The 15,653-nt window shown below is 59.9% G+C and overlaps 3 protein-coding genes across 3 annotated transcripts; 2 read left to right on the top strand and 1 right to left on the bottom strand.

Annotated features, from left to right (window-relative positions):
* The first annotated feature begins 431 nt into the window (after window positions 1–431).
* On the top strand, window positions 432–1,992 carry LOC130573506 (uncharacterized protein DDB_G0290685-like). Its single transcript, XM_057365973.1, has 2 exons — window positions 432–693; window positions 1,193–1,992. The coding sequence occupies exons 1-2, from the start codon at window positions 507–509 to the stop codon at window positions 1,861–1,863; spliced, it is 858 nt and encodes a 285-aa protein (XP_057221956.1). The 5' UTR covers window positions 432–506; the 3' UTR covers window positions 1,864–1,992.
* A 6,071-nt stretch (window positions 1,993–8,063) lies between these two features.
* Window positions 8,064–9,592, top strand: SPINT4 (serine peptidase inhibitor, Kunitz type 4). The gene is made up of 3 exons (XM_057365984.1): window positions 8,064–8,210; window positions 8,397–8,570; window positions 8,925–9,592. The coding sequence occupies exons 1-3, from the start codon at window positions 8,105–8,107 to the stop codon at window positions 9,098–9,100; spliced, it is 456 nt and encodes a 151-aa protein (XP_057221967.1). The 5' UTR covers window positions 8,064–8,104; the 3' UTR covers window positions 9,101–9,592.
* Window positions 9,593–9,766: 174 nt separating this feature from the next.
* On the bottom strand, window positions 9,767–15,223 carry LOC130573520 (keratin-associated protein 16-1-like). The gene is made up of 14 exons (XM_057365990.1): window positions 14,924–15,223; window positions 13,735–13,884; window positions 13,310–13,453; window positions 12,901–13,041; window positions 12,492–12,626; window positions 12,239–12,382; window positions 11,980–12,129; window positions 11,630–11,779; window positions 11,393–11,539; window positions 11,188–11,307; window positions 10,944–11,081; window positions 10,519–10,653; window positions 10,298–10,432; window positions 9,767–10,002 (listed from the first exon to the last, which is right to left on the bottom strand). The coding sequence occupies exons 1-14, from the start codon at window positions 14,997–14,999 to the stop codon at window positions 9,992–9,994; spliced, it is 1,776 nt and encodes a 591-aa protein (XP_057221973.1). The 5' UTR covers window positions 15,000–15,223; the 3' UTR covers window positions 9,767–9,991.
* Window positions 15,224–15,653: the final 430 nt, after the last annotated feature.

Consider the following 15,653-nt stretch of genomic DNA (forward strand, 5'->3'; position numbering starts at 1 on the left):
TGAGCTCAAACCAATTAATTTTTCTTACCCCACACCTGCAGATTTAAACTTTGAGCTTATTCATTTGTGTGCCTAAACCTGGCAAGTGACAGTAGAAACACCAAAAAAKCTCTGCTTGGGAATGGGATGGTTCAGAGACAGGTGCTCAAATGAGCCCTTGAATCTTTAACTTACAAAAATCTGCAAACAGTCTCCTGATGCTGCTGCCAGGTGATCTTGTCCTGTTCCATCGTGGATGGCAGGGCCRGGACAGGCTCCTGCCTGCAGCAGAGCCCAGCACTAGGGCAGAGCTTGGCACTGGGGCCACTGCAGTGGATAAAGGTCATTGTGGGGATTCCTATTGAAAGTAACAGTGAAGAATCTTTCTCTGTGCAGTCCAAGTTTCCCCTTCCCTCCTGCAGTCCTTCTGCTGATCCTCCTCGGAGTGCAGCCAACTCTGGATCCGTCTCCTGCCTTGGCTGTGGGTGGAGCTGGAGTGGCTCTTCAGGACACAGAATTAGAGCCAAATGTGGGAGGTTCCTGAAGTCACCTGTGGGCTGCCTCCTCCMTTTCCTGGACCCGGGCTGCCTGCGAGGCACTTTAAATTGCTGGTTGGCACAGCTCTGGACACAGACTCCGTCAGCATGGCACGAAGCGTCCTCCTGCTGGGGCTCCTCGCCCTGTGGGCACAGCTGCAGGCAGCACCCATTGCAGGCAAGTATGGGCGGGTGGGAAGAATGTGTAAGAATATTTTTCTGTATTTTCATAGAATCACAGGTGCTTTGTGGGTGCTGGCAGGTGCCAGGTTTCTGCCTTGTGAGGGCCAAGGAAGCTGTGCTGGGAGCAGGGTGGGATGAGCCTGGGTGATGTGGGGCTCACCTCARTGTCACAGTGGGCTGTGGCACAGTGCCATCTCTCCCTGACTCCCTGGTGCAGCTGGAGCCACGGGTGGCTGCTGGCCCTGGGGCACAGGCACCCAGGAGGTGCCCTTAGGCACCAGTCCCACCAGAACATTGCCATGAATTGGGAGGCACCAGCGTGGCCTTGGGCTGAGTGGCCCCAGCCTTGAGGGCAGCAGAGGACAGGCAGAGCCCTAAAAACCCACTGGGAAAAGCTGCAGGGGAGAAGACAGCTCAGCACCGTGGAGAACAGGGCTGCTGGGTGGGAGGGCAGCACGCTGGGGCTGATGCTGCTGCTTTCTGCTCTCCTACAGAGTTCCATGGAGTAGCTCCAGATGGGTGGCCACCACCAGGGCAGCCAGGAAGTGTCCTGCACCYTGAGCCTGGAAAAGAGCCCATCATGGTGCCTGGCAACAATGATGGTGATGGTGACAATGACAACAACAGCTCCAATAGCAATGAAAATGGTGACTACAATAGCAGTGAAAATCATGACTCCAGCAGCAATGAAACTGGTGATGATGGCAGCAATGCYAATGACTGTGATGGTGATGATGGTAATAAAAATCAGCTTTGTGATGGCAGTGACCACAATCATGGTGACAATGACATTGATGATGATCATAGTGATGATGATGGTGTTGATCATGTCAACGGTGACAATTCCAATAGCAATGAAGATGGTGATGATGGTGTTGATGGTGACAACTACGGTAGCAATGAAGATGGTGGTGATGGTGTTGGTGATGAAGATTTCAGCAGCAGTGAAGATGGTGATGATGATGTCTATGGGGACAATTCTGGTAGCAATGAAGATGGTGATGATGGTGTTSGTGATSAAGATTTCAGTAGCAGTGAAGATGGTGATGATGGTGTCTATGGGGACAATTCCAATAGCAATGAAAAYGGTGACTCCAATKACTWTGAAAATGATCACTCCAATAGCAATGAAAATCGTGCCGATTATGGGGGGTGGAGATTTTAGATTGTAAGGTTATAACTGCCCAGAATTTTCAGGGATTTTTGGGTCCCTCTTCTGTGGCACCCAGTTCAGGCTACCAGATTTCGTGATTGATCTTTGTCAATAAATGTATCTGGTGGATGTGAGAGCCTAGTGTCAAAAATTTMTTTTAACAGYTTGGCAACCCAARWGGGGTAYTCGGTCACTTGCCTGTTTTCTTCTRAACTCCAGATATCCAAATTTGCAGCAGTGGCTGGTTTCACCCAGGAGCTCTGGAGTAAGGAAGGACTGAGTAGTGTCAAATCTCTAAAGGAGGTTCAAGTCCTGCCTTCTACGAGTTTGAGTTTTGTGGAATTTAGAAAAGGTGAGAAATGTACCTGGTATAAAGAAGGGGATGCCCTTAACTGAGGTCCTGCAGATCTGGGGGACAATAGTTGTCACTACTAAATGATCTCAAAAACTCATAGTGATATTATGCCAGGAGTAGTGACCATATATTATTGGATGTTCTGGGGCAAAATCTTCAGAGTTGTGGCCCACACAGGGGGCTTTTGAGGAGACTCTTTTGATTTGCCTTCAGCATRGATTACAGGACTGATACACAGGGCAGATGGACTATTGGTATGTATGGGATAACTGAGCTTGGGAAAATCAGCATCTCAGGAGTGGGGTTGGTACCTTTCATCCTGAGGTAATTTCTAGCTCGGACCCTGCTCTGCCCTGTGTGACCACTGAAAAGCTAAAGGTGGCCAGGGACTGTATAAAAGATGAAAAGGRCAAAGGAATTTTTTGTAAAATATTAGGCACCTGCCAAGAAACTGCCTGTTAGGATAGGAAAAACTACAGTAGAGAGAGACAAGATCTGAGAGAGAAACAGAAGGCAGGAAAGTGGCTGTGTGGTTATTGTCTTTGAAACTTGAGAAGGAAGAAAAGCTACAGGAAGAAAAGGAATAAAAATAAAARTCAGAAGAAAAGACTGAGATTAYGTTTATGTGGACTCCCAGTCCCCCTGACAGTGTAAAGATTAGAAAACTGTTAACCCCTGAAGAATAAGATTGGAAACATTTGGGGTAGCCCTGACCATAGTTAACCTTGGAGAAGATGATTCTTTGTTTCCTTCAAATCCCTCTGAATATGAAACTGGACTCATAACAGAAACAGAAGAAACCAGAGGACCTTGGGAAGGAGTGGGAAATTATACACCAAAGCAACCCAAATTGATTTGATTTCGATGACTGATTTGCAAGAGCACTATGGCTGTAAGCCAGGCCAGACTGAAATCTGGAAAGTGGAATCCTATTAATGCAGACGTGATAATGATCCAGACATTCTGATTTCAATTGGACCTTGTCAAGAATTAATGAAATGTTTAACAGACACRGGAGCATGAGATTCAATATTAACACAACAGAATGTTGTTGGGTGTTCCACCTAGTCAGCAAAGAGTTAAAGTTACCGGAGCAAACAGAGCAAGTGCCAAATGCCAAACCACCCAGGTTAATTCATGGCTCCTGGGTGAGAAGCACACCTTGGCATGAAGTGCATGTCARCCACTTGCTTTGCAGTTAGAGACCACAATGAAAACATTTGGGTTTTGATGTTCTGAAGGGCTGGCYCTGGTGTCTGCCATTCAGCAGGGTATGGTCCTTTGGCTCAAATGCCAGCTCTAAACCTGACAGAAATGCAGTGTATGTGTGCTCTGTGCAGCACCTGCACTCCCTGACTCAACAATTGCTAATGTACCGACTTCTGCTGCAGCACAAAATGGGATTTCTGCAGCCAGCCACACACCCATGGATGGCAGCCCTGGATATGAAAGATGTGTCCTCCATGTCCCTCTTATTAGAGGAGGATAAACAGAAATTTGCATTTCCTCGGTAAGGGACAATATACTTTTAACAAACTCCCACCGGGGTGTAAACATTCACTGAATGTTTATAGTAATTCCCCTGGCAAGAAACCAAATTAAGGGGGAAAAACCAAGAATGTGAGGGAAGACTGTGACTAGGAAAAAGCCAGAGGTTGTAGCAAAGCTGGAGACTGGTGGGAAGCTGGAGAGTGGTGGGAAACGAGCATCTGGAGAGGAATCTGTGCTGGGGGAGAAGCCAGACATGAGGACAGGGATGGTGGAATGCTGTCACCTGGGGAGAAGCCAGAGATTGGGAGCAAGCCAGAAAAGCCTGAGGCGGGAAAGAATCCTGGATCTGACCATGGTGACAGTGAGGCAGATGATGGCAATGACGACAATGACAGTGACTGTGATGGTGATGACAATGGTGATGACAACTATGATGATCATGACTGTTGAAAAATTTCTGTAATTTCAAGATAGCTAAGTGCTTTTATGACATCAGCAGCTGGACTTGTGAGATGCAAGTTGAACTTTATCTGAACCRTATTGGGTGTGTTGTGTAGGTCAAAGAGTGTGGTGAAACCCAKGGCTGACAATCTGAATGTTAATAATAGAATAGACAAAGCTGTARCTTAAATGTTAATTAAAAATTAATGGCTGGGGTGGGCAGCCCATAGATCTTGATGTGTGAACTGTAACAATCATATTGTGACATGGACTACAGAACTGAGTGAAACCCCCACCAAAACTGACCTCRGAGGGTGTGAAAATGACCACATTGCAACCACTTGGCAATGAAACAATGAAGCAAGGAAGAGTGAGCAGACCCCAGAGCCGAGCAGTACTCTTGGTCTGTCCCCCAGGACAGCTTCAGCCAGGCACCCACCCAGGACCCACAGAGCACCTCTGGACCAGGGGAAACCTCCCTGTAGGGTCTGTGCCACCCGCCCCATGAGGCTCCCCAGGGTGGGTTGCTCCACCTTGCCCAAGGCCCCCAGCATCCTCCAAAAGGARCTGCCATGGCAGAGCTTGGCCAGCAGCCATAAGGACAGGGACCCCATCCCTCCCACAGGGACTGAAGGTCCCTCAGAAGCTGKCAGGAGCTCACCAGGAGACAGACACAGCAGGAGTCAGACACTGTTCATCACAGACTGAGTTTACTGGGTGGTAGGGGGCATGGAGACCCCCATGGTAAGCACAGAGCTGAAGGTGAGGGGGTAGAGGTGGGATTGGGGGTCTGGGTGATTATCCAGCAGCTGATGGAGCGCTCCATGGCTGGCTGTCCATCTGTCCAGCTGTCATCTGGCTGTCCAGTGTGGGTTGGCTGCACTCACTGGGTCCTTGGTCCGGGTCCAGGTGGGGGCTAGGTGAATTCTGGGGCAAGGCAGGAATCCACGCTCAGGATTTGCAATCCATGCAATCCATGAGCAATCCATGCTCTGCAGCATGTCTGGGCACAGCTGTTGGCCCCACAGAGGGGCCCTGGGGGTGAGGGCTCTGGATATCCCAGAAAGCTCTCCCAGGGTCACCTTTGCAGCATGCAAAGACATGGGAGGGATGGCGCTGGCAGAATGCTGCACCCCCAGCCATGGTCACAGTGGTCTCTGTGCCCATGGCTGCAGATCCTCCTGCATCCACTGGCTTCTGCATGCACCTGTGCCCACCTGTGCCCACCTGTGCCCACCCTCACTCACCTGGGGAGACCAGCCGGGCCCAGAGGCAGCAGAGCCCCAGGAGCAGGAGCAGCGACAGCAGCCGCATGGCATGGATGGGCAGCGTGGGGGCTGCTCTCCAGGCACAGGCAGGGGTTTAAATCCTCCTGGGCCAGAAGGTTGGTCCCCATGACCTGGCCCATGCCCCAGCACCTGACACGCTCCATCTGAGCGTGAACCCTCCTGTCCCCTCCCTCCTGCGGGCAGTGGCTGCTGGACAAGCCTTGGAGCAGGCTGGAAGGTGCTGCTGCTTGGTGCTGGGCTCCAGAGAGAGCTGTGCTGTGCCACAAGACAAGAGCAGCCCCACTGCAGGAGACAGGTACGGGGCAGGCAGCAGCGAGGGGGACCCTGCTTGGGGCTGGCCTGGTGAAACAGGGGAGAAGGCTCCCCGGACTGGGCKCTGTGGAGCAGCCCGTGGTGCCCTGGCAGCTCTCCGGGCATTGTTCTGCCTCTGGGAACACCGGCTGGTTCCTGAGGGACGTCCTGTGACTAGACACGGTCCACAGCCCCACGCTCAGCCCTGCACCTCTCGGCCAGCTGCTGCCCCGCTGGGCCAACACCTGGAGACCGGGAAAGGTCCGGGGACACGGGATCCTTGTGCTGGGGACAGGGCTGGGGCTCTGTGTGAGCGCCAGGACTGCAGGGCTGGAGCAACAGGTCCCGTGTCCTTGCCAGAGGCAGTGGGAGCTCAGATTGCCGTCACACGGTGCTCAAGCTGCCTCTCGCCTCCGGCTCTCTTGCATGGGATTGGCCGCACCGGACACTGCAAATGTTCCAAGGWCGGCACCGGAGCTGCCGGGGCTTTCCCTGACAGTCCCTTCCGGGAGCGCCCATCCTTGGGAGGGACAGGAGGGCTCCGGGCACTCGGCCGGGCAGTCTGCACCTGAGTGTGCACTCGTGGGAGCCGGGCGTGGACAGTGCGTGTGTGTGTGCAGCCCGTGTGCCCCTCGGCACCTCCCTGCCGTGTGCCCCGGGCTGGCCGCGAACATCATCACCCGTGTCTGTGTCCCTCGCTGTGCCCGCCCTGGGAGGTGCCGCATTCCTGGGTGTTCCCCGCTCACTGCTTTCCCATACAGGAGGTCTGGCTGGTGGCTCTGCCCTCACGGCTGCGCCCATCGCTCGCCCTGCGAGTCCCTGGTGTCAGGACAGGACAGGGGATACGRCACAAGTCCTCCTCGGGGAGTGGTTTTCTGTCATGTGCAACTCCAACATCTACCTGGGAACAGCCCCTCTACTCCCCCCCATCCCTGGGACATCCATCGTGGTGTCGTCCCAGCCTGGCCATGGTGTTACTGGGCGTACGGACAGCCGGGGCTTCTCTGGAAGAYACCATCAGTCAGACCAGTGACCAGCTGGCCGCTGCGATTCCCTGGGTAGATAGCGGGCAAAATTCAGCCCCAGTGGATTTTGGTCACCAAGGGTGGCCGCTAAGTCCCTGCTCAAGGGAATGTCCTGCTGCCCACCCTGACTCCGCATCACCGACCGCCTCTGGCACGTCCCTCCCGGCTTGGGGAGGACACGCCACGTCACCGTGTCCCGTGCCGGGGACGCTGCCAGGACCTCATCCCTCATCCTGGGGCTTCGGAGGAGAAGCAGAAAAAGCTGCGGCAGGGCGTGGGCGAGGCTCGGTACCGCCCTCTAAACCCCATCCCGACTCCGACTGTCATGGCCCATCCCCACGGAGCTTTCCTCGCCCTCCGCTTCCCCCTTGGAACAGTAATTACGGCAGTAATTAGGAAGACAATTATTCTTGCTGAATGGGAACATCTTAATCTGTTTCTCCCTGCTTTTGGCAGGTTTCACCCCACCCCACGGGTACCGGCGGGTGCCGCCCTGCTCAGCGCCCGGAGCCCTGCGCTGCCGTGGGTCCGGACTCCCACCTGGAAACCGAGAGGGTCGCCAGCTCTGTCCCATCCCCAGGGGTGGCCCAGGGACCGTGCAGCCACTGCCCTGAGCAGGGCACTGCTGGAGGGCACAGGGCACGGCCCCAAACCGAGAGAGGATGATGAAGAAGGCGGCAAAGGGCCAAAGATGTCTACAGGATGGGAATGGATGGGAGCATCACTGTCCAGTGGGACCTGCCTTCCACAGCCACAGTGGTGGGCAGCGAGGTGGTACCCACAGGCTCAGCCCTGTGCATGGGCCCATCCTGCTTGGGATTGAGGCAGTGTGGGAGAAAGTGGTGAAGGGACACAGCTCTGGCACAGCCTTTCCCCAGGACTTGCACCRCAGGGAGTGCAGGGAGAGTGGTGCTGGAGTGTTCTGCACCCCAGCCCTTCCCTGGCTGACAGCAGTGCCAGAGCTTGTGGCTTCCCGTGCCCTGGCATGGCACTGCCATGATCCCTGGCAATAGAGAGGCCAGTGCCAACCTCCCCATGTCTGTCCCCAAAACAGGCTCGTCTCCAGGAGGCTGTGGCAGTCACCGGTGGTGTCCCCAGCCCAGCCTGGGCATGCCGTTGCCACCCAGCTGGGCTCCCCAAGGGCTGTGCAGGAACAGCTGTCCCGTCCTACCGGTCCCCCCAGCTCGAGGGCTGTGGCCAGGATGCCACCAGAGAGACCAGGCCCTGCCTGGGTGTGGCTTGTTACCTGCATGGCAGGAATTAGCTGGGTTTAGGCACCAGCCCTGCTCCCTCCGCCCCGCCCACGCACCTTAAATCCCAGCCCACCACACCCAGAGCCAGACCTGGCCATCCAGGGCACCATGGAGCTGCCRCCTGGCTGCCTTCTCCTCCTTGCTGCCCTGCTTCCCCTTGCCAAGAGATCCAGCCCGGCCCCACACGCARCTGGACGAGAGGAGCTGGGGATAGGTGAGTGTGGCCAGCTCGTGTCCTGGGCATGGGGACGCTCCGGGTGCTGCTGCTGCCCAGCAGTGATGCCAGGTGCTCACTCGGGTGAGGGGCTGTGGGTGTGTGGAGCCTGACCCCGGGCACTGGGGGCTGCTGAGGGCCCTGCTCTGTGCCTCTCACCAGTGTCCCGGCCCCTGTGTCCCACAGCAAAGCCYGGGTACTGCTACCACATCTCAGAGGTGGAGAACCCGCTGGACAAGGACTGCAGCTCCTGCCACAGGGGCGCCTCCTGCTCCCACTGCACCAGCGATGCTGACTGCCACGGATTCACCAAGTGCTGTCCCAGCAARTGTGGCTACACGTGCCAGGAGCCAGTGTGGGGTGAGAGCTCAGTGCTGTGGTGATGGGGCTCTGGAGTGGCAGCCGGGCACGCGCAGGGGTGGGTGACAGGAGGGGTGTCGGTTCACGTGGGGTAGCAAACTGGGAAGGGAGGACCCTGGGGTTCTCCTGAGCTCTTGCTGGCTCTTGCAGACCCCAGGGGTCACCACACTGCTGTGGGGATGCTGCTAGGTGTGGGGCTGCGGGCAGGTGGGTGCACAGCTGTGTGCTGGCACAAAGGGTTTGGTGGTAAGAAGGACCCAGAACTGTGCAGAGCTCTCTGTGGGTCTTAGAGCACTGAGCGTGGCGGTGTCCCCACCCTGCCCTGACTCATCCTGTCCCCTTTGGATCAYGCAGATTTCTGCTACCTGCCCTCAGTCTGTGGGAACTGCAAGGCRCTCTTCCGCCGCTTCTTCTTCAACGCCTCCAGCCAGCAGTGTGAGGAGTTCATCTACGGCGGCTGCGGCGGCAACAGGAACAACTTTGAGACCAAGGGCGAGTGCTTCCAGGCCTGTTCCCATGTCAGTAACTAGCCATGTGCCGTGGGCCATGTGCCACCGATGGCAGCTGCTCCCATGCCTCCCCTGTCCCCATCTCTCAGTGCCCGGTGCCCGTTAGTGCTGGTCCAGGACGTGCAGTGGCCTCTGCACAGCCCCTGCCTGGGGGAAGCTGCTGCTGGTGGCCACATCCCTGACCCCACAGGGAGCCATTCCCCGCAGGGCTGGTGGCAATGAGGGCTGTGGGCCAGGGTGGCCGTGTATCTTGCCTGGCATGCTCACTGGCCTAAGGACAGGGACGTGTGCCCAAGCCAGCATGGATAGCCCCTCCTACGCACGGTGCCTGACCCGAGGAGCCTGTCCCTCACCTTGGACTGTGACAATACAAGGACGGGTCCTTGGATGAGCACGTCTGGGTCTCATCCTTCCTGCCCGTGCTGGCAGGAGCAGACAGCGCCCGACCCTCTGGGCACCCCTCCCTGATGGGGACTGGGGGGTGGGTGCCTCCAGCAGCATGGCATGGCAGGGCTCCCCCAGCCGCCCCGCTGCAGCTCTCGGTGCCACAGATGGGCTCCCAGCCCAATCCTGCCTTCAAGCTGCCGACATGACCTGGCTGGGAGCTGAAGCCGCTGAAYGAAGGAGGAACAGCTCCTGCCTCAATGGATGCCTGGGGTGGCGCCTGTCCCCAACCCGCCCTGGGTCTGTGTCACTGCTTCACTGACCCGTGGCACCAGCTCCGGCTGGAYCTCCTGCCCTGGGGGCCTCAGGTGATTTCAAGGCCACTCCAGGACCACACGGGGCAGCTGGGGGTGGCGAAGCATGCACTTTATTGCTGGAAGTGGTGGGGAGGAGACAGGCCAGCTGGGGCCCATGACTGTCCCATGTCCCCTAATGAAGGCATTTTGCTGCAGAGAAGCTGCTCTCCCATCACGCAGCATCTGAAAAGGAGAATGTGCTTTTAGGGAGCAACGAGACTGCAGCAGTGAGGGACCAGTGGCCACGGTTGCAGCCATGCTGGCCAGCTCCCTGAGAGCTTCATCCTGATCCACATCACTTCAGAACCCCCCACCCTGCAAATGCATCTGCTGGGAGCAGAGCAATGGGGCGGCARTGGGAACTGGCTTCACATGGGAGCATGCTGAGGGCTGTGCCCTTCATACAGGTCAGCTGGCACCCCGCATGACCTGGTGTTAGCCCCGGTTGGCCCCATCGTGGTGGCCATAGGCCTCTTACCACCAGACACTCGTGTGCAGACATGGCCACAGCCATTGCTGCAGCACCTGTAGCCCCAGGGACACTCCTCATCAAGGCTGCACAGATCCAGGCAGCTCCCACCACCCCCGGGCACGGGGCACTCTCCATCTCTGCCTGCAAGGGAGAGCACCCTGCCAAGAGCCACCCAGCAGGGATACCCCACATCTCCTGGGGCAACACCCAGGTCTGTTGTGACTCACCTCCGGGAGTGTTCATGCAGACGCGGCCGCAGGAGGTGCGGGTGCACCTCTGTCCCCAGGGACACTGCGAGTCAGCCTCGCACTCCTCTGAACACCGCTCGGCTCCGTGCCGGGGCACWGCCACAGTGTCGTGCTCTGTGGGCAGGGGACAATGGTCACCTGGTGACCCTGAGGCTGAGGCTGAGTGTGCTCATCACTTGCACAGAAACAGGGGGAGGCATGTATAGAAGGATGGGGGCAGATGGTATCCCTGGAGGGTGTGAGAGCCCGCAGGCACAGCTGCCTTGGCAGACCCAGCTCAGAGTTCCAGGGCGATCACAGTGTGAGGTCCTCACTGGGAAGGAAGGGCCAGGATGCGCCGGGGGTGGGTGCCAAGGGGACCTGGGCTCTGTCCCTGCTGGGCTCGGCAGGTGTGAGGGGCTGACCTTGCAGAGAGGCTGGTGTGCAGACGTGGCCACAGCCGTTGCTGCAGCACTTGTAGCCCCAGGGACATTCCTCGTCGAAGTTGCACAGGTCCAAGCAGGTGCCCCCATCCCTGGGGATGGGGCACACTCCCACTCTGCCTGCAAGGCAAGCACCGAGCTGGGGAGCACCTTGCCTGGGGCATCTCACCATGGGGCACCCCAGGGTGGCCTCACATGGCTCCAGGAGGGCCTGGCTGGTTCTCACCTCCARGGATGTCCACGCAGGCACGGCCACAGCCGACGCTGGTGCACCGCTGTCCCCGGGGACACTGTGAATCAGCCTGGCACTCCTCCACGCACGGCCCATCACCTCTGTCCCCGCTGTCTGCAGGGGCACGGCAACCAACCCACTTTCACCTGGCGGCCCTTGGGGGCTGGGCCAGCTCCCCCACACAGGCTGTGCCCGCTACCTCTGGGCACGGCCACGCACTCCCAGCCGCAGCCGGTGTCACAGCACTTCTCCTCTCGCCGGCAGACGCTGTCATCCACGCACTGGCTCCCTCGCCGGCGCCGCGGGTCCCAGCACGGCTGTGCCCGGGGGCACTCCCCGGGGTGCTCTAGCAGAGGAAGGGACCCTGGTGAGGGCAGTGGTCCCAGCCCTGCTCTCACATCACCGCGCTGTGCTGCTGGCCGGGCTGCCCGCTCACCTCGGGCAGGGCGGGTGCAGCGCATGGCGCAGCCGGAGAAGCAGCACTTCTCCTGCCGGGGACAGTCCCTGTCGTGGCTGCAGGAGTCCRTCTCCGTGCACAGCTGCGATGTCTGCTGCGGCCTCACCTTTGGGCACTCACCGGGTTTGTCTGAGAGGGGCAGGAAGAGACAGCAAGAGGAGCGACCACCCCGTGCTGCGGGCACCATATTTCTGCAGCCTCGGGGTGCCCCGATGACTGCACCCGGGGATCAGAGTGCCTGCCCTATGGCAGCACCGTCCCACATCCCGCACCCTGGAGCTTTGACAGCAYTCCCGGTGGAATCGCCGTTCTGGCGACCATCTCCTCACCTGGTTCGGGCGCTGAGCACACGTGGCCACAGTTGCTGCTGCTGCAGCATTTCTCAGCCCCCGGGCACTGCCAGTCCCTGGTGCAGGTGGTGCCACACGGGGCCACGGCCAGCGGGGCATTCTCAGCCAGCGGGCATATGCCTGGTTTCTCTGGGGGCGGGAGGCAGCGGGGCTGGGGGCGCAAGCGGCAACAGCGGGTCTTCCCCACCCAGTGTCACAGTCCCCGGAGCTGAGGGACACCCCAGCCCGTATCTGGCACCTTGGGATGGAGACAGGCAGACATAGTCGCAGCCACGCAGGCAGCACTTCTCCTCGCGGGGGCACTCGCCATCGTGCCAGCACCAGGCTCTGCAATCATAACTAGGGAACAGCCCGGCACGGGCTGGGCAGAATCCATCCTTTCCTGCAGGCATGGCGTGGGATTGCTGCAGTGCCACTGCTTGGAGACACAGCCGAGGGGACCAGGGCACATGGGGCTGTCGAACCTTTGGGGTGGCTCCCGGCCCCCTCACCTTGGCTGTGTGTCACACAGTGCCGGCTGCACAGCTGGTGACAGCACACGTAGGACGGGGGACAGTCCTGGTCCTGGAGGCATCCCCAGCGGTGCAGCAGCGGSCGCTGAGTGGCTGGAGCAGGGCTGGTGTCCTCTGCACCGCGGAGCAGGATGAGAGCAGGATGGTGGCCACACCAGAGGGTGGTCTCAATGGCCCCTTCCCTCCCCATTCCAGTGCCCACCTGGAGTTGTGCAGTGGGTCCCCACCCCAGACCCAGCAGAACCCGCCCTGGTAACCGTGGGGTGAGTKGTCCCCTTTGTGCCACAGCTCTGTGCCATGGTGGCTTCTGCCCCACGGCATCATTCCCGGCCTCTGAGCCATGTCCCCGCCCGCACTGCCCATCCTGTCCTATCCCACCCTGCCTCACCGGCCGGCTCTCCCGGCAGACACTGGTGGCCGCAGCTGCTGTTGCAGCATTTCTGCGCGTCGGGGCAGTCGCCGTCGCCTCGGCAGCGCTCCCGGAACGGTCCTGGCTGCACAGCGGGGCCCTCGCTGGGCTCGGGCTGGTCTGGCAGGGCAGAATGGGTGCGAGGATTCAGCATCCCGCACTGGCCGCCCTGCCTGCCCCGGGGGTCCCTGGCTCCTGCCATGATCCACATATTCCCGGTGCTTGTGGCCACGTCCCGGGGTGGGTTTTCCCGGCAGCTGCCAGGAGCTGCCGGTGCAGGGGAAGCTGGGTGTGCTGCCCCAGGGGCTAGGGCGGCAGGGAGAAGTCTGTGGCACAGAGGGTCCGCGGGGTGGGCCGGGGCTCCCAGCCGTCCCTGCCGAGCCCTTACCCCGTGCCGGCTCCAGGCAGGCAGAGCCGCAGCCCAGCGAGCAGCACTTCTGCGCTCCCAGGCAGTCCTCGTCCTCCAGGCAGGGGAAGGAGCAGGGGGCAATGAGCCCCTCAGGGGCTGCTGCCGGGCAGGCACCGGGCTTCTCTGCAGCGCCGAGGGGCCGACAGGTGAGGCTGCACTGCACTGTCCTAGGGCAGCACSGGGAAACCTGCCCCTGCCAGACCTCTCTGCCTCCCCCTGGCCGATCCCTCCATGTGTCCCCTCCCAGAGCGTTCCACATATCCCAGGGGCGGTCAGGAGGCTGCCAGCAGCGCACAGAGAGCGGCTCCATCGCAATGGGGGTTGCACAGGGAATGGGGCAGGGAGAAGGGCRCCAGCTGCCCCGGGACAGAGGCGGTGTCAGCGGCTGTATCCCCGCGCCGTACCTTCTGCCGGGGGGATGCAGCGGAGCCGGCACTCCCARTGGCAGCACTTGAGCCCAGCGGGACAGCTGGAGTCGTTGGCACAGAGTGGGGACTCCAGGCGCAAGCAGCGCATGAAGTCCCGTGGACACCTGCCCGGTTTCTGGGAGTCCCCTGCGTCGGGATGGCAATGTCAGGACAGTGCCAGAGCCCCTCACCCGCCATCCCTGGGGGAGCAGGATGTGGGTCTCTCTGCAGGGGCCAGGGAAAWGGAGCAGGCACTGCAGCCCGGGAGGCTGGAGACTCCTTTGCACCATGGCCCGGGGCTGCTGGACCCCACACCAAGACCTGCACAGCTGAGCATTGTGTGGCACAGCGCAGCATGGCACGGCACGGTGTGGCATGGCACAGGCCCACGTGTGCCCTTGCAAAGCACCAAGTGCCCCGAGGAATGTCACTGGCCCTGTCAGGGTGATGCCAGCACTAGCTGGAGGCCAGGATTTATTCCTGAGCTTCCTGTTGCCGCAGGCATCCTCACTGCAAGCSGCACACTCCTTACTGCTGCGGTSCTCTCCTCTTCCTTCTCCTCCTCCTCCTCCTCCTGGCACCCTGTGCTCCTCCTGGCCATGCTGGGAAAACTGGGACAGCCCTGCCTCTGGTACAGGMGAGCTCCAGCTGGCGCCTGTGCCCGGCTCCTGCTGCCAGCCGGGGCTGCGGCGGGAGCAGCTTTTGCCAACAGCCCGTCCGGCTGCGGCGCGGCCGTGTGTTTGGGCTGCAAACAGACGCTGCCGGAGTTTCACTGCAAACAGCAGCTGCTTGCTTTAAACAAAGAGGCACCGGCTGTAGTCTCGGTGTGGGCAGAGCCACGCTGCAGCTGGGCACCACCGCCCCAGGCATGGTCCTGTAGCGGGGGCTGGCACCTGTGCCCGGGATGCAGCACAGCCCCTGCTGCTGTGGTACCCCTGGCAGCTGAYGGTGTGTGCCCGTGGGGTGCAGGGGGTGCCCAGGGGGGTGAGGGCATGCACACATTCCCTGCAGCCTGGGGTGGCAGCAGGATCCCCCGGGCAGCAGGGCTGTGCTGCAGCCAGATGGGACATAGTCCCTGTCAGCCCATGCTGAGCAGGGGCAGAGGGGACACAGCAGGGACCCGGGGGCTGGGGAGAAAGGAGCTGCTCCCAGGCTGCCTGTGCTGGGTTTGACTCCTGGTACTCACCACCCTTCTCTGGCGTTACTCTTGGCTCTGCCCCGAGGATGAGGAGGCCCAGGAGGAGGAAAGCTCCTAGGCTCATGGTGCCGCTGGGGATGTTGTGCGTGTCTCGAGCTGAGCTGGGGCTTGGTTTAACTGTCTGTGGCAGGGGTGCCTGAAGTGCCAGGGCAGCTGRAGCCGGGCTGCCTGCTGTGGTGGCTGGTTGTGCTGTGGGCAGGAGGGGCAGGAGGAGGGGCAGTTCCCAGAACCCGCCGGCGCCCCGCCAGCCACCCCGCTTATCTCTGCCCAAGCCCCGCTTTGGGGTCAGGGCGCCCTGCGGGGTCAGGGAGGCCAGCTGCGGTCAGGCACTGCTGTCCCCCATGTGGCACCGCCCCATCCCTGCCGCAGCTCGCTGCCACTCCCTCTCCAGGTTTCCTTCCAGCCCCACTCGCCCCTCTACTCCCTGGAGTGGGGGCTGCGGACAGACCCCATGGCTTGGTCCTGGCACGGTAGTGGGAGCAGTCTGAGGGGTTCTGAGAGCTCTGCTGCCGTGGTGCTGCCCCTCAGCTGTAGCTTCATGCACGTCTKCTTGGGACCCAGAACATGAGTAAGCAGGTCCTGCCGTGGCCCCTGGCACGTGGGTGATCCTCCCTGCCCCCTTCCTTGTCCAGGTGCCCCATCTGTCCTGACTCATGACTGCTTTTCCCACCAGGTTTTCACACTCTGGGATGCAAATGAGCCCTTCCTTGGCACAAGG

Source organism: Malurus melanocephalus, unplaced genomic scaffold, assembly GCF_030028575.1.
Source record: "Malurus melanocephalus ecotype Western Australia unplaced genomic scaffold, MMel_1.1 scaffold_59, whole genome shotgun sequence".
NCBI classification, from domain to species: domain Eukaryota; kingdom Metazoa; phylum Chordata; class Aves; order Passeriformes; family Maluridae; genus Malurus; species Malurus melanocephalus.